Genomic DNA, 23,893 nt, shown 5'->3' with positions numbered 1-23,893 from the left:
CTATTGGGTCTGGATTCTGGGGCAGCTTTTGTTTTTCCTGGTATAAAGGGCAAGACTCATTTGTCTCAGGCCCTTTTCCCTTTTCCTTTCCTTTCTTTCCTGAAATGCATACGTGATGCCTGCGGGTATAGCAGACATCTTGACAGCATGAGGGTGAAAGCCTAAGGATGGTGAAGCTGAAAGTTGGAAGTAGACTATTTCCTGATGTTCCTGGGAACTGCTGTACCTGCCCAGGGCTGACTTCCTCTTGGCTTCTTGATATATGAGAAAGAGTAGTCTATCTGGTTGAGCAACTGTAGGTGGATTTCTGTTACATGCAGCCAAAACAACTCTAACTTATACAATGCCCTTCTATTACATCCAAAGAAAGGTCGTGGACTTTTGGGTTAGGTCTGAGCCCACACTTAGACAGATCTGTTGCCTTGGACCAACATGTCATTCTTCAGGTGAGAGACTCGGGTCCCTGTATTCATTTCCTATTATTGCTGTAACAAATTACCACAAACTTAGTGGCTTAAAAAACACAAATTTGTTCTCTTACAGTTCTAGACGCAAGAAGTCCTAAAATCAAGGTGTTCTCAGGGCTGTATTCCTCTGGGGGCTGTAGGGGAGAATCCATTTCTTTGCCTTTTCCAGCTTCTAGAGGCTGCCTGCATTTCGTGGCTCATGGCTCCTTCGTATTCAAGCCCAGCAGCGTAGCATTTTCAAATCTCTCTCTCACCGCGGCATGACGTGTTGTCATGTCTCCTCTGACTCTTCTCCTGCCTCCCTCTTTCCTTTATAAGGACTCTTGTGATTAGATCGAGCCCATGTGGATCATCCTGGATAATCTCACATTTCCAGATCTTTAGCTTAATCACATCTGCAAAGTCCCCCTTGCCATGTGAGGTAACACACTCACAGGTCCTGGGAAGTAGGACGTGGGCATCTTCAAGGAGCCATTATTCTGTCTCCATAATCTTAGATACAGAAAGTGATTTGCCCAAGGTCATGCCCAGCTAATGGGAGAGGGAGAACTACGCGTGGACTCACCACCACAGGCAGAAGTGCCCTTTCTCCTCTTCCTCTTTGGCATGAAGCTAAAGCCCAGCCATGCTTCAAGGTCCATTTCAGGCTGCCCCTCTGCATAGCCCACAGAATCCATTGTCTTGGCTGTGTCTGTCTCTCACTGGCACTCTGCACACGTTTGATCAGTAATCTTAAAAGTGTACATCTCGTTCTCTGCCCAGTCTTGACTCAAAGGCAAAGATCACACTTTAGACCTTTTTGGACCCTGGGACCCACTGAGCCCACAGAGTTGAAGTTCTATACATGGGTGATGTATGGCTCATGATGATCGTGGTAGATTATCCAGAGTGACTCACTCAGTTCCTGTACCACAGAATCTGGAATGCAAACACTGCATTTCCCAGACTCCCTTGCAGGTTGGACTAGGTTCCACCAAGCCAGACATGGTAAAAGTGAGATGGTGACCATAGGTGGAGAGAGAGAATTCTCTGAAGGTATGGTGGGTGGATTTGGTTCTTAAGGGGCAATACTATCAGGTCCCTGTCACCTTAGGAGCCAAGTGATGGGGCGGTAGTCTCAGTGGAACAATGAAATTGGGCATTTCTCAGAGCTGCACGGCTCCTTGCTGTGCAGTACTTGAGCTTGGTTACCCAGCCCCCCTGGAAATCTGTAAGCTCCTTGATGCCTTGTATAAGCATACCCCTCTAGCTGGAGAAGTTTCTATTGTCTGCAGCTAAGAACCATGAGTTTAAAAAATTTTTTTTTAATTTTTGGCTGCATTGGGTCTTTTTTGCTGCACGTGGGCTTTCTCTAGCTGTGGCGAGCAGGGGCTACTCTTCATTGTGATGCTCTGGCTTCTCATTGCGGTAGCTTCTCTTGCTGCGGAGCTCAGGCTCTAGGCACGCGGGCTTCGGTAGTTGTGGCACACAGGCTCAGTAGTTGTGGCTCACAGGCTGTAGAACGCAGGCTCAGTAGCTGTGGCGCACGGGCTTAGTTGCTCCACAGCATGTGGGATCTTCCCGGACCAGGGCTTGAACCCGTGACCCCTGCATTGGCAGGCAGATTCTTAACCACTGTGCCACCAGGGGAGCCCAAGAACCATGATTAATATGAGGTCTCATGTTCATTTCTCCCCCAACCAGATTGTAAATCCCCAAAGGGCAGGAACTATATTTTATATTTCTCCTGTAAAATCAGCAGAGTACACAGTTTTCCTAGTAAACTTATCAACATGACATGCACGATTCATTGAACTGGGTTAAAGTACTAATATTCTGATGAATTCTTCATCCCATCTGTGAATCAAGAGCCTGAAAGAAAATGGCCACCCTAATATGGTCTTCTTTTGAAACCTTAAAGTTAAGTCAGGCTAAGGGAAGTCAATTTTTTTAAAAAAATTATTTATTTATTTTTGGCTGTGTTGGGTCTTTGTTGCTGTGCACGGGCTTTCTCTAGTTGCGGAGAGCGGGGCTACTCTTCATTGCAGTGCGTGGGCATCTCATTGGGGTGGCTTCTTTTGTTGCGGAGCATGGGCTCTAGGCGTGCAGGCTTCGTAGTTGTGGCACACGGGCTCAGTAGTTGTGGCTCGCGGGCTCTAGAGCGCAGCCTCAGTAGTTGTGGCGCACAGGCTTAGTTGCTCCATGTTATGTGGGATCTTCCGGGACCAGGGCTCGAACCCATGTCCCCTGCTTTGGCAGGCGGATTCTTAACCGCTGTGCCACCAGGGAAGTCCCAGAAGTTAAATTTTTTGAAGTTTCAGTTTAAACACTTGAAAGGGTCAGAAGGGCAGTCAAGGAAACTCTTCCCCTTTTCTATCAACTTTTATTTATTACAAAACGATGTAACATTAAATAGAATGTAAAAATTTATCCAAAATCTCACTGGTCTAACACATTGCAATATTCCCATTTTCTTCTCAGCCGTTCCTATGCCTTATTTTGGTAGGCAGTGGTCTACATACAATTTTGCATTCTGCTTTTTTTTTTTGCACCACTCCGCGTGTGGAATCTTAGTTCCTCAACGAGGGATGGAACCCACGCCCCCTGCATTGGAAGCCGAGTCTTAACCACTGGACAGCTAGGGAAGTCCCTCTGCTTTTTCACACAATGTTATATCATGAGCGTTTTTCAGGTTGTAACCTAGTCTTCCTTTTTTCATGGCATAATATTTCTGTCAGTAGCCATCTTATCACTTCTTGAACAATTCCGGTCCCTGAACATTTATTTTTCTTCCAGCTTGTTTTGGCATCATAGCTTACACTTCAGACATGTCTTTAGAGATTCGTTACCTTATCATTGCTTCTCAGGCGCGCAGCATTGTCCGGTCTGTGGGCCCAACTATCTCCATTGCTTTTAGGAGTGTCATCGGGCCACAGGAAAACACCAATGAAGGTCTTGCCTGTTCTCTTTAATTTTTGTTACTTTTACAGTTGCCTCCTCGTCCCAATCTGCCTTGCTCTAATTTTTAGGGAGGATGACACTTTATCCACTGATCTCCAGGTGAAAAGGCTCCCATTTTGGGGGCGCGTGAGTCGAGAGCCGGGAAGCATCACCTGTCTTGCCGGGTTTGCGCCCGGCCACGCCCCACCGGCCCAGCTCAGCCCCGCCCCGCCCCGCCCGCAGGACTACACTTCCCAGGCGCCCCTGCGCGGCGAGCGCGGCCGCAGCTTCCAGCAGCCGGTTGGGACGCGGGGGCCGAGGCGCAGGCGGGACGTAATGGCTGCGTGGGGCGAGCGGCTGGCCGGCGTGCGTGGGGTGCTGCTGGACATCTCAGGCGTGCTGTACGACGGCGGTGAGGGTGGCGGCGCGCCGATCGCAGGCTCTGTGGAGGCGCTGGCGAGGTGAGTGGGCCGCGAAGGCCGCCTCGAGCGCCCGGCGCTGTGCTCAGCCGGGTCCTGTGGGCCGCTGCCGGGGGCGGGGCGGGGCTGCTGCTCTGGCCCCGCCCCGCCCGGCGAGCGGGGGGGCTGGTCCCGGGAGCATCGCGCTGCAGCCCCCAGGTGTGCCAGGCATCCGGCGTCCCAGGGTGAGCACCGGGCCTCTAATGGTTAGAGTTGCGCCACTGTCCAACAGGGCAGCCCCGCTCCTTGCTGTTGAGCGCTTGGAATGTGGCAGGTCTGAATTTAGATGTGGTGCAAGTGTACAGCCCACATCGGATTTCGAAGACTTAGTGAGAAAAAATGTAAAAAGTTCATTGTATTGTTTTATATTGGTTACATGTTGAAACGATAGTAATTTGAATATGTTAGCTTAAATAAAATGTATTAAATTAATTCCACCTTCTTCTTTTAACCTTTGTTAATGTGGTTACCAGAACACTTTAAATTACATACGTGGCTGGCGTTGTAATTCAGTTGGACTGCCTTGACTGTCTGCTTAGACGGTAGGAGGGCGTCTTGCCCACCAAGTGTTGTGCACAGAGGACACTGCCAGGACCACTGTTGGCACCACTGGGCCCTGGACTTTGTAATTGCCACTGCCATCGGAGAGCCAGAGGGTAAGAGGGGGCATGGGGTGAAGTGGAGGAGGAAGTGCCTTCCATCTGAAGGGAACAGTGGCTGCAAAGCCTGAGGCGGAGGAGAGCTCGGAGGAGAGCTCGAGAGGAGATCTCGGCAGATCGCACGCACTCACGGAACTGCAGAGCGAGTGGGGACTAGCGAGGGTGAGCCTGGCTACAGCAGGCAGGGACCTGAGGGTCACAGAGAGCCGCCTGGATTCCATCCTGGGTGCAGTGAGAAGTTACTGAAGATTTTAGGCAGGAGTGTCATGTGATCTGATTTATGTTTTCAAGACATTTAAATGTAGAAAGTGAAACATATAAGTAAATGAGAACAGGAGAGATTCCCTTTGAAATCTTGGAGTAGGAGAATACCTTGTAGCTACGCCTCAACATCTAGAAATCGACAACAACAAATCAACAGCCCAATAGAAAGATGCACAAAGGATATAAACAATTCATAGGAAAGGAAAACAAATAGAAACACAAAGGAAAAGCATAGGAAAGATGCTCAGCCTTACTCGAATAAGAGAAGTGCAAATTAAAACTATCCTGAGATGCCTTTTTTCATCAATTTGAGAAAATTGGCCGAAATCCACAACTTTGGGAACACATTCTCTTGGTGAGAGTTTGTGGAAGCAGACCCTGTCTTATATTGCTTGTGGAAGATGCATTTGGCATTATCTATCAGCATACTGCCTCCTACATGAGAAATGACATAGGTGGGAGGTCATTCATGGCAGTGCCTTGCGAAATAGCAAAAGACTGGAAACAGCTCAGCTGTCCATTGCTAGGGGAGTATTACAGTCTATCCTTCTACACAGTGGAATTCCATGCTGCATAAAAAAGAACGAGCATGCCTGCCATGTAGACGTGCTGTCAGTGAAGACAGGATGTGCACTGTGCCATCTTTTGGGTGGAAAAGGAAGAAATGCAAGCATGTGTTCCTGCTGGTGTGTTTGTATAAGGAAACTGGAGGGAAGAGCTTCAACCTGTGAAGAGCTGGAAGGCAAGTGATTGTGGAGAACTAGGTGGTTGGGGGTAGGGATGGGAGCAAGGATCTTCCTTTGGTAACTTTGTATATAAACATTTTTTAAAGTTTTGAACCATGTGGATGTATTTCCCATTCAAGATATCAGATTACAAATATTTTGTCAATTTTGTCTCAAAAAGTGCTGGAAAAAAATACTGCACCAGAAAAAAAAATATTTTAAGAAGATCTCTGGCTGCAAAGTGGAGAATGAGCTGGCAGTGGGGCAGATGGCTGGGCTCCAGAGGAATCGGGGAACAGGCAGTTGGGAGACCCTTGTGTGGTCCAGGGAGAGCTGATAGGGTGTGGACTGGGGGCAGCAGTGGAGATGAAGAGAAGGGGATGAATTCGATGTTTTGGGAGTAGTTCCAATAGGACCTGCCTATGTATTGGATATTGCGGGGAACAGGGAGAAGATGAAATAAAGAACGGCTCCGGAGTTGAACTGGAGCACCTGAGGGGATGGAGAGGGGCGCAGAGGGGTGCAGGCAGGTGCCATGATGGCCCTTGACGCAGTGCTTGGCACACAATACACCCCATGGGTATGACAGTTAAACGTCACATCCCATGTTTGTTTGTTTGTTTTTGTGAAAAAGACAAACTTTATTGAGCCCCCAGCCCTGATGCACAGTCGTGGTTCCCCGGAGACACCCCGTCTGGTGGGCAGCAATGAGACCCACTTTCTGGCCAGCAGAGGCATCTCTGAGGATGGTAGAGGGTTTTGCCGATGTGGTGGTGGTTGCCCCCGCCGAAGGGATGCTCCGCCGGGTTCGTGGCCACACCCCGCACGCATGGCCAGCAGTTCCTCTTTGCCTTATGCTTGTGGTAGGCACGGCTGGCCTTCAGAATGGGCTTGTCATCGCGGCCACCTCCAGCCACCACACCGACCACAGCTCTGTTGGTGGAGGAGATGACCTTCTTGGAGCCCAAGGGCAGCTTCACTCTGGTCTTCTTTGTCTCAGGGTTGTGGGAGATGACAGTCACATAGTCCCCAGAGGCTCTGGCCAGCTTGCCCCAGTCACTAGGCTTCTCCAGACGACACACGATGGTGCCCCCAGGTACGGTACCCACCGGGAGCACATTGCCGATGCTGAGCTGGGCCTGCTTGCCACAGCACACGAACTGGCCAGTGTGGATGCCCGCGGTGGTGATGAACATCTCTGTCCGCTTCTTAAAACGGCATGGATCCCGGAAGACCACCTTGGCAAGGGGCGCGCTGCAGCCCGGGTCGTCGATGATGTCCTTCACGATACCCTTGGTGCAGCCATGTTGCTCGGCAACGTCCACGGTGCGCAGAGACGCGGCGTCCTTTCGGTGCTTCACCTGCACGCGGAACGTGGAGCCGGCGCCCTTCCTCTACCCACGGATCCCGCGGCCCATGGCAGCAGTCTGCTGAGGAGCGCGGCCGAAAGAGCACATCCCATGTTAATATAGGAATTCCTGTTGTACGTGCTTTTAATTTTTTTAAAATCAGGGCCACTTAAAAAAAACCAGCTTTATATTGAAGTAAAGTACACATCTGTTCTTCTATCGAGGGGGTGTAGTTTCCTGTTTTCAGTTATTTTGAATAGTGCTGCCATGAACATTCTAGAACATGCCTGGCGAATGCATGGATGCATTTCTGCTGGGTACAGACCTAGGAGTGGAATTGCTGGTCATAAGATAGGCATATGTTCATTGCTAGAAGATGCTGTCAAATCGCTTCCCAAAGTGGTATATGTGAGAGTCCCCGTGGCTCTGTGTCCTCACCAACACGTGGGTTTGTCAGTCCTTTGCATTTTATTTATTTTTTATTTTTTTAAACTAATTTACATTTTCATTCATTCTTAAAAATTTTTTTAAGTTAATTAATTAATTTTATTTTTGGCTGCATTGGGTCTTCATTGCATACAGGCTTTCTCTAGTTGCGGCGAGCAGGGGCTACTACTCTTCCTTGTGGTGCACGGGCTTCTCATTGCCGTGGCTTCTCTTGTTGCAGAGCATGGGCTCTAGTCACGCGGGCTTCATTAGTTGCGGCACATGGGCTCAGTAGTTGTGGCTCGCGGGCTCTAGAGTGCAGGCTCAGTAGTTGCGGCGCACGGGCTTAGTTGCTCCGCGGCATGTGGGATCTTCCCGGACCAGGGCTCGAACCCGTGTCCCCTGCATTGGCAGGCGGGTTCTTAACCACTGCACCACCAGGGAAGTCCCGAAGTCCTTTGCATTTTAGCAGGGTCATTTTTGCCTCAAAACCTGAGAAATAAAGTAGGTCAAGGATATGGACAGAGCCTCGGTCCCTCCCCGTCTACCTTCTGCTGAGGAGCACAGAATGGATTCAGCAGTGGCTTTGGAATAGGGAGGGCTGATTGTGAGCCCTTGTTTCCAGTCAGTAATGTGGGTCTGGTGTGCACCCCTCCCGGGCCAGTGAGGCTCCAGGCGTGTCCCAGCACCAGCAAAGCTGGCTGCTCTCAGAGAGTGCTTCCTCTATGCTGAGCGTCCCTGTTTATGTCATGTAGTCCCCCTAACAGCGTGGCGGTGGGAGGAGGTGAGCTCCCTCAATCAGCTGAAGCCACTGCGGCTCAGGGCTTGCTAGGGTCTCAGCTGGGATGGCCCAGGGACCATGGGAACCCAGGTCTGCGCGACTCCTAACCGCTGTGCTGGACCCACACTTAGAGTCCTTTGAGGGAGAAGCGGGCATTGGAAGAGGTCAGGGGCTTCTCTCTAGCAGACTCCCCTGGGTGACGCTCCCCCCCATACACCGTCCAACAAACACCTGCACAGATTCCAGGGTGTGACTCGAAGGAGAGTGATCCCTGGTCCTTTAACCTCTGTGGGTTTGGCACCGACATCTTCTAACAGATCCCCGGGAGTTTTTTGTCTTGATTTGCTTTAATTCAACTAATTTACCTAGCTGGAGTGTCTTTGGTAGCAATCTAGCAGCGGTATAATAACCAGATATACTAATAGTCCTAAAATACATCCCAGCCAGTTTTGTAGCAGAGAGAGGGGAGAAGTGCCTTCCCCGTAGCGTGTGGGACTGTTTCCGGTGAGGAGACATAGTTCTCGTTATATCAGGGGAGTTGTTCGTCCTGGAGAACGAGGCCTGGCCCCTCCGAACCCTGCCCGGGACGCCATGCCACAGGACCGTGTCCCATGCCTCTTCCTGCTCCACCAGGGCCTTCCCGAGTGACCGTTGTGGCCCCTTCTCTCCCTCTGCCTACTTCACCCCCTTGCTCCCAGTTATACAGACTCTCGGGGGGGTTTCACTGACCAGCCCCTTAGCAGCCCAGCAGCCGCAGAGCCTGGTCCCCGCACGCTGCGGCACCCCCTGGCTCTCACCCACGTTCCTTTTCTCTTCAGCTCTGTGCTGGCTCTTTAAAGACTAGGCCCCTCCACCCAGGCCTGGCCTCCAGTGGCCAGCTGATCACACTCAGGCCCAAGGAAGCCGCCCATGCCCTCCTGTGGGGCTCCCGGAGCCCAGCATCCGGACCCTCCTGGCAGTGAGTGTATGTGGACAACTTCCCCCAGTAAAATCTGCCTGCTTTTGGAGTTTCCCTGGGGATGTCAGGCTTGGGGACACGGCTGTTTCCCGGGCCAGGCCCTGCGGGCCGAGGTGAGTAATGCCAGGCTTCCACCACTTTTTGTAGTTTTTGCAGCCACACCCTGAACTCTGTGGCCTCCTTGATATGCAAGGCTGGCTTTGAAGTCACAAGGGAGCTCAGAGGAAGTTCCCAGGGTGAGAGCAGCGCTGCAGAGGGGCAGCTTGATGGGGGTCCCGGGGCCCTGGGGGGCGTTTGCCTCCATGGCATCTCCCCAGTGCCGTGGGTTCCCAAACAGCACCTTCTGTTCTGGGAACCCCGGAGGGGGTGACCCACCACTTCTCTTCCTAGACTTCCTGTGGTGACAGGTGTCCTCCGGTTTTTGTAAAGATTCCCACCTGTTTCGGGACACAGAGCACATGGGGAGTATTAGCTCTGCTTTTTAAAACAATACCGACCACCATAATAGCAGTCACTGATGATCAAGCTACCTTCACAACCAGCCCTTTTCAAAGCCGGGGCTGAGGCTCAGAGAGATTTGGGAAGGGGCCAAAGTGGAGAAAGTGGCTGGGCCAGGGTTCCCTCCCTTCCCGCGCCGTCCCCCGCCCTGCCCCGGTCCACCTAACTCCAAGCCCCAGTTTTCCCCGCAATACTGCACTGCTTCTCATTGAAGATGCACTTGTTCATTCGTTCACTCACCCAACAAATGTTTATCGTGCTTCTTTTGTACTAAAAACACCGCTGTAGGCACTGGGACAAGGGGCAGTGAGTGGGGCAGGTGGAAGTCCCTGCTCTCGGGAAGCTGACCGTCCAGTATGGGGAGAGCAGCGTAAACAGCACCCGGAAAGGCTAGTGTTGGGTGGAGAGAGACTGAGCCGCCAGGGAGATGGGGAGCCGGTGATGTGTGAGCTGGGCTCTGAAGCTGTCGTCTGGGCCAGGAACATCCCAGATTGGAGAACAGGAGGTCCAGGCTTCCTGGAGCCGCCCCGCACGGTGCTGGCCAGGTGGAGCCCTCTTACTGTGCTAGGACTTGTGGGTGGGCGTGGTCATGGGACATCTGTAAGCGGCCTGGGTCCCCCCATCAGGCCCTTTATTGGAGTCCATTCCCCGAGGGGAGCCATTCAGAGGCAGGGCTAGGCACAGCGGGGGCTGCAGGGGCCGGCCCCCGGCCTGGTCAGCACAAAGGGGAGACCCAGAGGCATCTGCATGTGAAAGGCGGGTGGGCATTTACTGCATCCTGTCTCGGGCCACTAAAGCACATCTGCTGGGCCCAGTGCGGCCCAGCCTTTTTGCGGCCGGCGGAAGGAAGCAGGCTCGGCCTCGGCCCAGGGCAGCCTCATAAAGCAATTCCCACCCAGGACTAACAGACCCGTGACCCATCCCTCCAGTGTGCACCAGAAGCCCTGGGACCCTGTTAAAGCTCAGACCCCTCCCAGCAGGAACAGGGCCAGGGAACTTGTCTGAAGTGCGGCCTAGGACCAAGCCCCTCCTTGATGCTCGGCCACCCTGGCTCCATCAGGGCCCCAGCGACACAGCCGCCCAGGAGTGGCGGTGATAATAGCAGCTACCAGGACTGTGAGAGAGCCGGGAGCCTCCCAGGGTTGCCTGGTCCCATCCCCCACGTGGCCCAGCACCTGCCAGAGGGGGCTCTGAGGCTGTGAGAGGGGGTGGGCCGTTTGTTTGAGTTCATTTAGGCCAGCAGCAGCTTTCCTGACTCACCCTGGACCTTGGACAAGGTGTGTTTGTTGAGAATGCCCTGTCACTTGTGCTGCCGTCTCCCCTCTGCGGGTGAACTAGGCTGACATCAGAGTTGGCGGCCAGGTGAGAGAACGATGCTCTCCTCCCAGGCCAAGTACTGGTTTCATAACATCCACAGTTTAGGCTTCCCAAGGCAGAGGTGGCTTCCTTCTTGTACACCATCCCACTAGCGCAGGAATGTACTCAGTAAAAACTCCAAATCCTCATCACCAGCCCCATCCTAGTCATTCCCCCAGGGCGACCCTGTAGCTCCTTCCACGCCTTTTCCTCTGTGTTTCCCCCAAAGCGCAGGGGATTTTAAGAAGCCGCCCCTCCCCTTGCTGGCTCTCATCCCGTTCCATGGTCCCCGCATCACCCCCCATGACCCCCGACTCCTTGGGCATCACTGGTGCTCAAGAAACATATTCTGTTGGTTCACAGGTCACTGGAGGCTGGAGTTCCCCGCAGATCCCGAACCAGTGGTCTCAAACTTATGTCGCCTCAGAGCATTTATCTCCTAAATGAAATCTGAGGTAGAATCCCCCAAATTTTAAAAACAGATAAAAGAGCAATGTTTGAATGGTGTGTATTTTCTCTGTTCAATTCTGTAATACCGACTATGAGGTCAGTCAGTGAACATGATGAAAGTGTCTTTTTTTTTGGTCACGCCCCACGGCAGGCGGGATCTCCACCAGGGATCAAACCCACGCCCCCTGCAGTGGAAGGCGGAGTCTTAACCATTGCGGCTGCTTTGCACTAGCTGTTTTACATTTGGCAGTGTATATATGTCTATGCCGCTCTCTCACTTTGTCCCAGCTTACCCTTCGCCCTCCCCTTATAGCACAGGGAGATCAGCTCGGTGCTCTGTGACCACCTAGAGGGGTGGGACAGGGAGGGTGGGAGGGAGGGAGACGCAAGAGGGAGGGGATATGGGGATATATGTATATGTATAGCTGATTCACTTTGTTATACAGCAGAAACTAACACACCATTGTAAAGCAATTATACTCCAAAAAAGATGTTAAAAAAAAATAACAGTACTAAATTCTGGGGCAGTGGACAGCTCAACAGTACATATGTGTATAATTTTATATTTGTGGCTGGAAACAACGTGCGTGTCTATCGGGAGGGGACAAGCGAATAAATTATGGTTTATCCAGACTGCAGAATATTCCCCAGCAGTTAAAACGAGCGAGGTAGCTCTGTTTGGTGTTGACATTAGTTTATATGAGGTGAATGTTGCATATAGTCAGTGAAAAAGTTACAGAGTAATGTGTGTGAAATACCATTTTTGTTCTTAGCGTTCAAGGAGACACAGCCGCCCTCAGGTAGAGTAACAACAGAACTGTGACCCTGACTTGCGTGGAGGGAAGCCGAGGGACATTGTGGTGAAGCCACCCACGGCTCCACTGTCATGACAAGGGCTGTTTCTGGGTTTCTGATCTCAGCCTCGGTGGGCCGGGGTCACCCTATGGAAATCAAGGGCAGCCAGGCTGGGGGTTCTGGAGCAGAGGTAACGGTTTATCCCAAAGATGCTGCCTCTGGTAGGAAGGCCCTGGCTGACGAGGAGGTGAGCATGGCACGGGTCACTCCTGGAGCCCACAGGTGGAGTCCTGATCCCCCAGCCCCCCAAGGATGTACAGGGAAGCCGTATTGGCAAAGCCCTGCCCGGGCCCTGCCTGTGGGGGTGTGCAGGGTGATTTCCCACCCCCCTGGGGCTGGCAGGATGCAGCCCTGTTTATAGCGGAGGAACAGGACTTGCTCAAAGCCCCCTCAGGAGGAAGGAGAGCGGGGGCCAGACCCTTACCAGGGCAGGTGCTGCCCCTAACAGAAGGTAGGTGTCAGCTCTTGTGGCCGAGGACCTGGGTTTCGAGTGCCAGCTCTGCCCCGTCGTTGTCATGTGGTCTCGGGCAAGTTCCGTAGCCTTTTTGTGCCTGTTTCCTCTCGTGGGGAGCTCTTGTAACTACTGTTGGGGCTCCCTCTGTCCTGGGTGCGCCGGGGTGTCTGCCAGGATGAGCCGGCGCCGGTTTACCCCAGGTTCCCTTTGCTGGGTTGAACTTTGCCCTCTTTCTTAGTGGCGGTCCTGGGCGACGCTCTCTGGGCTCCGTCCAGCAGGCCTCCCTCAGCAGCTGGCTCCTCCGGCTGTCCCCGTTCCTGGGCATCTGTCTTCTTGTCCGACTACCTGCCCTCCCGGGCCTGCCAGAGGTGTGGCTGTCATTGTCACCACCATCATCTTCCACTGTCATTCACTGAGCATTTGCAAGATGCCAGGTGCTTCAGGACAGCCCTGTCAAGTAGCTACTGCTAGTGTCCCATTTTACGGATGCGGAAACTGAGGTTGGAGGGGGTTAGGTGACAAGCCTTGGTCACACAGGGACGAGGTGGCAGAGGTGCTGAGGGTGTGTCTGCTCCCCGAGCCAGGCTCCCACCTTACCCGAGAATGCCTGGCTCTGTCCCCTGCAGCGCCCAGCACTTGACCAGCCTGTGACCACGTCCGGGGAGGACTAGCTGGTGGCTAACCTTCTGAGGCTGGGGAGTGGACCGAAGAACCCATGGCTCCCAGAAATGTGCCCTTAGCTTCCTCGTATCCCCTTGGGCCTCAGTCTCCCCCTCTGCAAAAGGAGCCACTAGGTTGGATAATCTCCAAGGTCTCCTCTGGTTTCTAGATTCCCATGCACTTCATTCTACGTTGAATTTATTAGTAACTGGTAGAGTGATGTTGTGGGCTCAGCATGTCCCCTTGATCTGAGCTCAGAGGCCCAGGCAGGTCCGAGAGAACATGCTGGATGGCGGGTGAGGTAGCCGCGGGTGTGGAAGGTGTGCCACGTGTTTCGTAAGGGCCCTGGCTTCAGGCCCGCCTGACGTCTGTTTGACCTCGTTGCTGTCCCCCCGAGGTCTCTGGCTGGCTGGCCCGGACGGAAAGGCTCAGCCGGGGCCATGTCCGTGCGTCACCACCGCTCTTGTTCTCTTCTCTCCGTCCAGACTTTGGACTCTGACGACACAGTCTGCCCAGCAGTGTCCGATGGAGAGTGGGGAGGGGCCTCCAGGGACCTAGCAGCTGGCTGTCAGCCTGGCCAAAATGTCTACTCTGGTGGGTCGGTGGAAAGAAGGGGAGGTGCAGCAGGCCCGGCCAGAGCTACTGGCAAAGGCCTTACCGGTGTCCCTAAGCATTCGTGGCCCCGTGGTGATGCCAGCACATGATAGGGCTTGTGGCGCATCCTCTGTGCCCCACCCTGGAGAGCCAGCAGGCTAGGCGCTACTGTTACCCCATTTCACGGTTGGGACTCAAGACTCCCAAGAGTCTGGCCCATGCGTGTCTGGCCAAGGGCATGTGCAAGGTGCAGTTGCCGGACCCCAGCTGGGGAGCCAGACCCCATTCTCATGGGGGCAAAAGCCCTTCTCTTGCTGCTCCAGCCAGAAGTACCTCCCTGCCCCTAAGCTGAGCCCCTACGTCAGGGCACGTGGGGAGCGGGACCTGGCCCCTCTCAGAATCTACGTGGATGCCCCTTGGTGTGTGTGTGACTATATTTTTCTTTCTTTCTTTCCCCCTTCCCTCCCTCCCTCCATCCCTTCCTTTATGACTGTATTTTTCTACTGCAGAACTGCCCCTGCTCTGTTCATGGGCTCCTGTTTGACCTTCTGTTTTTTTAAAAATTGGGTTCTTAGAACAAATATGCACTTTGCAAGTTACAGTTTTACAAATGTGTGTTTTCAATCTCTGTGGCTTTCTGAAAGGAAAGCAGCCACAGATCTCAGGATCAGACAGTGGCCGGCGCTGCCGTTGGAGCTCTGCTAGGTAACAAGATCTTGATGCTGATGGACGGGGAGGCCGAGACTGATGTTCTCTGAGGGGCTCGGCTGGGCGCTGCCGCCCGAGTTTCGGTTCATAATGACCCCCCGGGGTGTTGTGGGTGTTCTTTCCCTCTCTGGGAAACTGAAGCATATCTGCAGGTGTGGCCATTTCAGTAGTAACAGGGGCCCTCTTCCTCATCAGGTAGCGTCTTGAGTTGTAGCCCCAGGGGCAGGGCAGACAGGGGTCAGGGAGGCAGGAATGAGGGGAGACGCCCCTCTCCTCCCCTACACCTCCCTTCCCTCCTGGTATGAGTTTCTTCTGTCTCAGGAGAGGATTCCAGGCTACTTGACAGAGAGGTGGCTCTGGCAAGAGACCAGAATTTCAGCCCAGGGTGGCCCTGTGGACCTCACACAGCTCTTTTGCAGACCAGCCCAGGGATGAGCAAAATCAGAAAAAAATAAACCCTGCTTCCTCTGTGATGGGGGAGAAGTCACCCATCCCCTCTGGGTGCTGACCTCACTTGTCACTTCACGTTTGACCTGCCAGCCTGCAGCCTCACCTTCCCACCCAGGAACCCACCCAGCCTGCGGGCTCCTCCCCATCGCCGTCCTGTTGGGTTCCCTCCCCCGGGGGCGGGGGGTGAAGTTTGGAGTCGCCATCAGCCTGGCCTCCCAGGCCCTCCACACGTGCCCCCTCTGTAGGACCCGGCCCGTACTCCTCGGAGCCCCACGTGGGCGCAGGTGGTGAGAGCAGGGGAGGGGAGGTTGCGGCAGCCGCCATGGGCCTCGCTGCTCGGTCACAGGGTGGCTGGGGTGAGGTGGGTGAGTGTCCTGCCTGCTCTGGGCAGTTGGGGCAGGTAGAGTGGGGAGGGAACTAGGTTGGGGGAACCTGCCCGCCGGCCACTGGCCGATGTCCTCGGCTCACACTCAGTGAGCACTTACTGTGGGCCAGGCCCGAGCAGGCACATTGCAGGTCTCATTGGAGCGTCACAATGTGAGGCTGTTATCATCCCCATTTTCCAGATGAGGAAACTGAGCCACAGAGAGAGGAAGCAGCTGTGGAGGCCCCACAGCCATTAAGTGGCAGAACCGAGGCCAGCCCGCAGTCGTCAGACTCGGAAGCACTTCCTGGTCGCCTCTCGGCCACCTGGCCTCCCGCTCGGTGTTAGAGCATCTTTTCTTGGGCATTTGTTCCTCCGCCTGCAGAAGGCGTGACCCGCTCTAACCCTTGTGCCTAGGCCCAGCCTCCCGTCTACCTGTCCGGACTCATCGGGCTCCACTGTGCTTTCTCCTCTGGAATCCTTTAACAACCTTGCACCAGGAAGGATTAGAGATGGGCGCTGGAGCCGTGCCGTCCACAGGTGGGATCGGCAGTGAGCGTGGGGTTTCTTCCGGAAGTTCTCTGGAAAACAGAATGACTTGGTTCCATTACCAGGTGGGCCCATCAAATCCGGAATTTGGATCAATTAAGTGCTTCTCCTAGAAAAGCACTGCTGTGCTTTAAGGGCTGTGAAAGTCAGGTGGGAAGAGGATGGGCTCTGCCCGGGGTAGGGGCCAGCGTCTGGGGGGCTTCCTGGAGGAGGGGACATATGAACCAGGCTTTGACGGATGGGTAGGATTTGGCCATAGAGGAGGGTGAAGGCAAAGACTCAGGGTGATGAGAGGGCCTTCAGGGTCAGATGGAGGTGACAGATGGCTGGGGTGGGGTGGGGTGGGGACCGAGCTAGGAGGGGCCTTATCCAGGGCAGCCTCCTTGCCCCCTGCCCAGCCCCCCTTTGGCGAGCCCAGAGGGCATCAGGCTGTGGAGCAATGCCAAGGTCAGTCAGGATGTCCAATAATCGTCCTAGCACTCTACCTGCTACCGAGCGATAATGAGAAGGTTTCCATTATTTTCGGGTGAGCGCCCCTGGCAGATGCCGACAGCCAGCAGATGTGTGAGGTCCGAGGTGATTTGCAAGGGACCAGTTCATGTGATGCTCAGTAATTGCATCAGGCGACGTCGTCACTCAGAGCTTGTCCTGGCCTCCGGGATGAGGTAAAGGTCAGTTCAAAGAGCCGTTGTGGCCACGGGAAGTAGTACCCTCTCGGGGGTTTTGGGGAGGGTGCAGTGGACTGAAGCCGTGGTCTCAGAGGGGGCGTCTGGCCGGAGCCCGGCTCTGGGCTGCCAGGACCCTGCGGTAGGCCCCCTGTGCCCAGGGTTCTTGGGTGTCAGGGGATGGGGTGACATGGCCTGTCCTGGAGCTGGGCCCAGTCCGATGTTGAAATCCTTTGGATTCACTCCCCTTGGGAAGCCCTTTGCAGACTGTGCCATGGCCCTGAAGCCACGCCTGGCTCCGGCTTTCCTGACATCGGATTCGCGTGTTCCAGGCCTCCCGAGGCTGAATCTGACCTCTGGCAGCAGACCCCTCCAAGAGATGCCGAGGCTTTGGTTCCCTGGCTGTCTTAGTCTGCCGTAACCGAATACCACAGCCTGGGCGCTTAAGCGCGGAGGTTTAGCTTCCCACAGTTCTGAAGCCTAGGCATCCAAGACCCAGGGGCCGGCAGGGTGGGTCTCTGGCGAGAGTCCTCTTCCTGGCTTGTTCGGTGGCCACCTTCTGCCGTGTCCTGACACGGCCTCTTCTCTGTGCTGGCAGGGAGATCTCTGGTGTCTCTTGCTATAAGCACACTAATCCTGTCATATCAGGGCCCCACCCTTCTGTCCTCACTTAACAACCTTCATTACCTCCTGAGGGAGTCCACATACGATTTTGTGGGAGGGACACAGTTCAGCTCATAGCCCTGGCCGTTCGGGGCCTCCCCGTCAGTGCTGACCCACCTTCTCACGCTGTGTCCGCTGTGCACACACAGGTGTGCCCCCTGCACACCCTTCCCCACCCTGGGAAGGTGTTAGTTTCCTGCCCAGCAGGGACGAGCTGGGCCTGCCCCGGCAGGTGCCTCCCTAACTGGGGAAGCACCAGCATCTTCACCCCCTGGACCAGAGCCTGGGCCGCCACCCTGTAGCCAGCTGCGAGCCCGTGGGCTCTGCTGCTTACAAGCCGAGCGACCCTCTCAGGTCTCTGCCCCCCGGAGCCTCTGTTCTGTCGTCTCTGGAACCGGGACCGTGGCTCTTGCCTCCTCAGCTTGTTTTCTCAACATGTGCTTAGGGCCCCCTGTGCTCCAGGCACTGGGCCCTGGGGGGTGCATGTAGGGGGCTCTGCCCTTAGGGGGTGAGGATGAAATCAGATCATGGATACTGAGCCCCGAGGCAAGGTCCAGTGTAATGATGTATTCGTGCTTTACTATTTTAATAATAATAATGAATACTTCTGTTATTTTTAGTAATTAAGAAAAATGAAGAGAGGACCTGAGACTCGTGCCAGAAAGTCCAAAGGGGGTGCGGTCAGGGGCACGAATGGACAGACCCCCAGGGAGGGGCCTTCCCCAAGCATTTCCCACCACTTTCTTTTTTTTTTTTTTTTTTTTTTACAGTATGCGGGCCTCTCACTGCTGTGGCCTCTCCCGTTGCGGAGCACAGGCTCCGGACGCGAAGGCTCAGCGGCCATGGCTCACGGGCCCAGCCGCTCCGCGGCACGTGGGATCTTCCCGGACCGGGGCACGAACCCGCGTCCCCCGCATCGGCAGGCGGACCCCCAACCACTGCGCCACCAGGGACGCCCCCCACCACTTTCCAGGGACTGATTCAAGCCTAAAACTAGCACTTTGATTTTAAAGCGTGTGTTTTGGATGAACTTACGTTGTATTTCAAAGGAGAACAGTGGCTGAAGTGTCCTGAAGTGAGTTCTGTTATTTACTCGTTTTTTTATGGGCATCGAAGTTGTGTTTGGAATAGCAGATGTGAGGCACTGTCATCTCACTGTCACACCGATTGCTCACTGTTCTGAGAAGGTCACATCATAATCCATTAGCAATAATTAGTCCCCTGGCACCCCCTGCCTTCTTCTCTCAACTGCTCCATTAACTTGGGTGCGATCGCACATCCTGGGCACCAATCAATGAAGGTCTGTCCGTAATGTACAAGGTGATGCTATTAGTTACAATGTATTAACTGCCTAATTTAAAAATACAAAAGCTGTCTTTATGAAGGGCAATTAACCACTAAACATAATTGGTAATTCATAACCCCCTGATTAGGAAAGACAAATACTAAGAAAGAATTGATTACGACATTGTCAGCCTCTCTGTCTGCGCTCGCCCTGTTGTCAGTAGATCTGCCAATTTTTTTCCAAATCTCACCTGTCCGCTCCAGTGCTCAGAGGGTCTGAAAGCTCACTGTAACGTGGGAATGCGTGTCTACACCACTGAATCCTGTGTTGCTGTCAGGGCACCCTTGGGGGAAGCAGTAGGCGTGGTCCTAAGGAAGTGTCCCTCTCACCAGCTGTCATCTGGACTTTCCGTCACTCAGTCATTCAGCAAACGCTTACCGGGGGCCTGCCGTGTGCCAAGCCCTGTGTGAAGCGCTGGGGGTGCTGAGGAGCACCCAACAGGCCCCGTTCCTGACCGCATGGAGGAGATGGGTCCAGGAGAGAGACGATGAGATGATTAGTGATTAGTGTTAGAAAGAGAAGCCTGGACGGAGACAGGGTAGGGTCAGCGTCACACAGGATGGTTGGAGAAGGGGACATACAGACCCTCCACCTTTTCCCTAGGGTTTCTCGGGCCTCTTGACTTGCAGCCTGGTGTCTTCCACGGCCCCCCACCGCGCTCTCTGCAGACGCCACATATGGAGGCTCCCTCGCTGTGGCCCGGGGTTCATCCAGGGAGGGCTGTGCGCTCTGGGCCGGGCCTGTGTGGCCAGCCCACGTCTTCCCACTCCCCACGGCCCGCTGGCCCCCTTGCCCGGCCCCCACGCCGGCCTCCTCTCCTGCCCAGCCACACCTGCAGCGCCGACGCTTACCGGGTCCCCCCTTCCTTTTGCCGGCCTCTCTGCCTTTGCCTCTTTGCTTCCCTTCGGGTCTCAGCTCCGGAGCTCTCTCCTCCCCAGGGAGGCCTCCCCCACCTTCCCACCCTCCCTGGCCACCCCGTCTCTTCCCCAGCACCTCTCTGTTCTCAGTCCCAGATTCCCCTTCCTTTGCGTGGTCCTCCGCCCCGCCTGCCCACTGAGGGCTCTGGGGGCCAGAGAGCCTGCCTGTGGACAGCGTGGCATTTCTCTGCACCCACCCCAGCCAGGCATTTGGTAGGTGCTCAACAGCCGCCTGTAGAAGGGTTGAATGTTATTTCACTGGGGCCTCTTTAGGCCTCAGCTTTGTGGCTTTGCGTTCGGTGAGGCTGCCCAGGTGCAGCTGGGATGCAGAGCCTCCCCTGAGCTCGGACGGGAAGGATGTCGGCGCCGCCGACACTCGGAGGCATATGCCAGGCTCCCCTCACGTTAACTCGCCCGTGTGCCTGGTGACTCTGTCTGGCAAACCTTTCTTCAGTGACAGCGATGAGGAGACACGCCTCGGCTTGGCCCCTTGACCTTCGTATTTGGGAAAGTGTGGGTACAGAGTCGGCTCCGACGCTGAGCGGAGGTGCTCGTTGTGACGGGAGGGGTCCAGAGGGGCGGCCAGGACGCTCAGGTGAGCCCCGCGAGGCTAAGCGGCGTGGTGTGGTGAAGCAGGTGTCGAGTGTGGGAGAATTGGCACGTGCGCGGGCAGCGTGTCCCCGGGGAGGGTGGGGGCGTGTCCCAGGCAGGAGGAGAGGTGCGGGCGGAGGCCAGGTGGGAGTCTTGGGGAGCCTCAGCTGTGTCAAGCGCAGTGAGGGTGAGAATGGTCTGCTCCAGCTCCAGAACCCCCGGGCTCAGCCGAGGCCCAGCTCCGGGGCCCGTGGCGACCTGGCCCGCGCCCTCGGAGAAGCGCCTGTCCCGCCCCTCCGCAGGAGGCCACACCGCCTGCTGACAGCCCCTCCACCTGTCTCCCCACTTCCAGACTGAAGCGGTCGCAGCTGAAGGTGAGGTTCTGCACCAACGAGTCGCAGAAGTCCCGGGGGGACCTGGTGGGGACGCTTCGGCGCCTGGGCTTCGACATCTCAGAGGGCGAGGTGACCGCCCCGGCCCCTGCCACCTGCCTGATCCTGAAGGAGCGAGGCCTGCGGCCACACCTGCTCATCCACGACGGTAGGCCTGCCGGGCCCTGGGACCTGGTTGGGTGAAGGTGCCTCCTTTCCAGGTGGGGGCTGGGGAGGGGGTCCTTCTCACCTGGGCCAAACCACTGGGCAGGACACAGAGGTAGCACGTGGCTCCTGTTGACACCTGTGGGCTCCCGGCCGGGGACCCGGCCCCATCCATCCCGGCCTCATACCGGAGGGTGTTTGGAGGCAGGTTCCAGGTGGCTCCTCAGAGGAAAACCCTGAATTTGCTTTCTGTGATCTAGAATGAAGCAAGGTGGCAAGGACATGTCAATGGGGCAAGATTTTAGCCTCTGATGTGTGTGTGTGTGTGCGCGCGTGTGTGCGTGTGCATGTGTGTGTGTGTGAGAGAGAGAGAGACAGAGACACACACAGAGAGAGACAGAGAGAGGGGGACATGGAAACCTAGACTGAGGTCTATAGGTTTCTGAACTATATTTGTGAAAACCAGCCCTGCTGTCTGGCAAATGGCACAGGTTTACTTCCTGATATTAGTCTGAATGAAGGAAAAGAGCCCCTTTGACCCTCAGCGGGGAGTTTTGCTGGAACAGAGAGGAAGGAACAGTATTACCTGGTACCTTCTGAATATTTAAAAAGAAGAGGGACTTCCCTGGCGGTCCAGTGGTTAAGACTCTGCGCTCCCACTGCAGGGAGCGCGGGTTCAATCCCTGGTCAGGGAACTAAGATCCCACATGCTGTGCGGTGGGGCCAAAAAGATAAAAAGAAGAGACATAGCAACGCTTCAGAATTCAGGACACTTTTCTTTAGTTGCACTGAGCCTTCTTCCTGCCTCTGCACATGGTGTTTTGATTTACAAACCTCTGGCAGAGACAAGAATGCTCTTCTGCCTTCGGACAGGGGTGGGCCTCCAAGAGATGGAGGGAGCTCCCTGGAGGCCCGGGTGTCCAGTCCACGACTCTGGCGCCAGTCGAGGGCGACATGCCCAGCCTTTAGAAATCATGTTTCTCCAAATGCTTCCTCTGTGATCTAGGATCCCTGCCAGTGTCTTTAGAACAGGTCCTTAAAGAAACAGAAAGACTTCAGAAAGAAAATCCTCTCCTCCCCAGGGCGAAGGGAGGGGTGCAGTGGAACTACCAGAGGTGAGAGGGAAACTCAAGAGTTTGCCTTGAAGGCATTGTTCATCAGTGAGTCCAACAGGCAGATGTTAGAGCTTGAGAGGCTGAAGGGGAAGCCAGGTGCCCTTCCTCACCTGTAATCCTGTGTCTGTGTTTTCCATAGGTGTACCTGACTTCTCAGACTTTGAATCTTATTCAAGTTTTATTGTCGATAAATCTTACCCCCAACATTTTATTACGAGAATTTTCAAACATACAGCAAAGCTGGAAGAATTTTACTTGGAATATTTGTATGCCCTTCACCTTGATTTTACCAGTGACATTTTGCTATACTTTCTTCATTATATATCTACCCATCCCTCCATCCATCTATCCATCTCTATCTTTTTGACGCATCTCAGAGTAACTTGCAGGCATTGGTACACTTCCCCTAAACACTTCACATCATTAACTAGAGTTCCATCTGTTTAGTTTTTTTCTTTTCATGTAAAGTTTACATACAATGAAATACAAAAATCTCAAGTGTGCTTTTGCTGAGTTTTGACAAATGCACACATCTGTGTAACTCAAACCCCTATCAAGACCTAGAACATTACCGGGACTTCCCTGGTGGTCCAGTGGGTAAGACTCCACGCTCCCAATGCAGGGGGCCCGGGTTCGACCCCTGGTCGGGGAACTAGATCCCACATGCATGCCGCAACTAAGGGTCGGCATGCCGCAACTGAGACCCGATGCAGTAAAAAAAAAAAAAAAAAAAAAAAAAAAAAAAAAATATATATATATATATATATATATATATATAAAAAGATCTAGAACATTACCATCACCCCAAAAGTTCCCTCATGCCCTTCCCTATTAGTCCCCATCCCCAACCCCTTTAGAGGCACCCACTATTTGGATTTTCTTCCATTATAAATCAGTTTACTGTGTCTAGAATTTCATATAAATAGAATCACACGGCATCTAGTTTTGGGGGTTCCCAAGACCACCCTCAGGCTTGATGATTTGCTAGAAGGACTCACAGGACTCAGAAAAGCCGTCCTACTCACAGTTATGGTTTATTACAACGAACGAATACAGATTAAACTCAGCGAAGGGAAGAGATGCGTGGGCAGAGACCAGGAGAGTCCAGGTGTGAACTTCCGGGACATTGTGCTGGGATGCACTTGGTTCTCCCAGCAGCGCGACGTGTGACAGTGTGCCTGAGGTGTGGTCACCCAGAGAAGCTCACTGCAGCCCTGTGCCCAGGGTTTTTATTAAGGGGCAGTCAGGTAGGCAGGCAGCGCCTGTGTGACTGACCTTGGCTGCTCTGTCTCCAGGCCCCCAGGTGTCAAACTGACGCAGCGTGGCCCAGGGCCCCAGGCACACAAAAGCACTCTTTCCAGGCAGGTTATTCCAAGGGCTCAGAGGTGATCTCCTGGGAGGTGGCGGTGGGCCTGATCTGAAGACGGCCTTTCTTTGGATGTGCAGGCTTTGAGCAGCCCAGGCCTACTGAGTTAACCGTTCCTTGTGTGCAGGGCTTCTCTCACGCAACATATACTGTTTGGTCGCGTGTGTCAGTAGGTCTTTTTCCTCTTGATTGCGGACTGGCGTTCTATTGAGTGAACATCCCGTGGTTGGTTTATCCGTTCCCCTGTTGACAGATACCTGAGTTTTGGTTTTTTTAAAAATTTATTTAATTTTGGCTGTGTTGGGTCTTTGTTGCTGCTCACGTGCTTCCTCTAGTTGCGGCGAACGGGGACTCCTCTTCGTTACGGTGGGCGGGCTTCTCATTGCGGTGGCTTCTCTTGTTGCAGAGCACGGGCTCTAGGCGCATGGGCTTCAGTAGTTGTGGAGCACAGGCTCAGTGGTTGCGGCTCGAGGGCTCTAGAGCGCAGGCTCAGTAGTTGCGGCGCACGGGCTTAGTTGCTCCACGGCATGTGGGATCTTCCCGGACCAGGGATCGAACCCGTGTCCCCTGCATCGGCAGGTGGATTCTTAACCACTGCGCCACCAGGGAAGCCCCCTGCCTATGGTTTTGAACGAAGGGAACTTCTGGGGTAATGCTGGTGTTGGAGTGGGGGTCCCGGGGTGGGCCCGTCATCTTTCAGGATCCTAACACACACTCCGTGTGGAGCCAGAATTCCTTCATCTGTAAAATG

General features: G+C 54.3%; 1 protein-coding gene and 1 pseudogene across 6 annotated transcripts in view; one reads left to right on the top strand and one right to left on the bottom strand.

Moving 5' to 3' along the window:
* Positions 1 to 3,658: 3,658 nt before the first annotated feature.
* LHPP (phospholysine phosphohistidine inorganic pyrophosphate phosphatase) overlaps positions 3,659 to 23,893 on the top strand; it is a 137,006-nt gene continuing 116,771 nt past the window's right edge. For 3 of the 6 annotated variants that reach the window (XM_067024394.1, XM_067024395.1, XM_059053979.2), the window contains exons 1-2: positions 3,667 to 3,847; positions 20,478 to 20,665. In XM_067024394.1, coding sequence (XP_066880495.1) covers positions 3,723 to 3,847; positions 20,478 to 20,665 — 313 coding nt within the window. In that variant the 5' untranslated portion in view covers positions 3,667 to 3,722. Of the gene's footprint in view, positions 3,848 to 20,477; positions 20,666 to 23,893 lie in introns of all 6 variants that reach the window. The other 3 variants (XM_067024396.1, XM_067024397.1, XM_067024398.1) reach the window with 2 other exon arrangements.
* Positions 5,913 to 6,910, bottom strand: LOC136793653 (large ribosomal subunit protein uL2-like; annotated as a pseudogene).

The sequence above is a fragment of the Kogia breviceps genome, chromosome 2 (genome assembly GCF_026419965.1).
Source record: "Kogia breviceps isolate mKogBre1 chromosome 2, mKogBre1 haplotype 1, whole genome shotgun sequence".
NCBI lineage: Eukaryota > Metazoa > Chordata > Mammalia > Artiodactyla > Physeteridae > Kogia > Kogia breviceps.
Note: the sequence above shows the minus strand (reverse complement) of the source record. Positions and strands in the feature narration are given on the sequence as shown.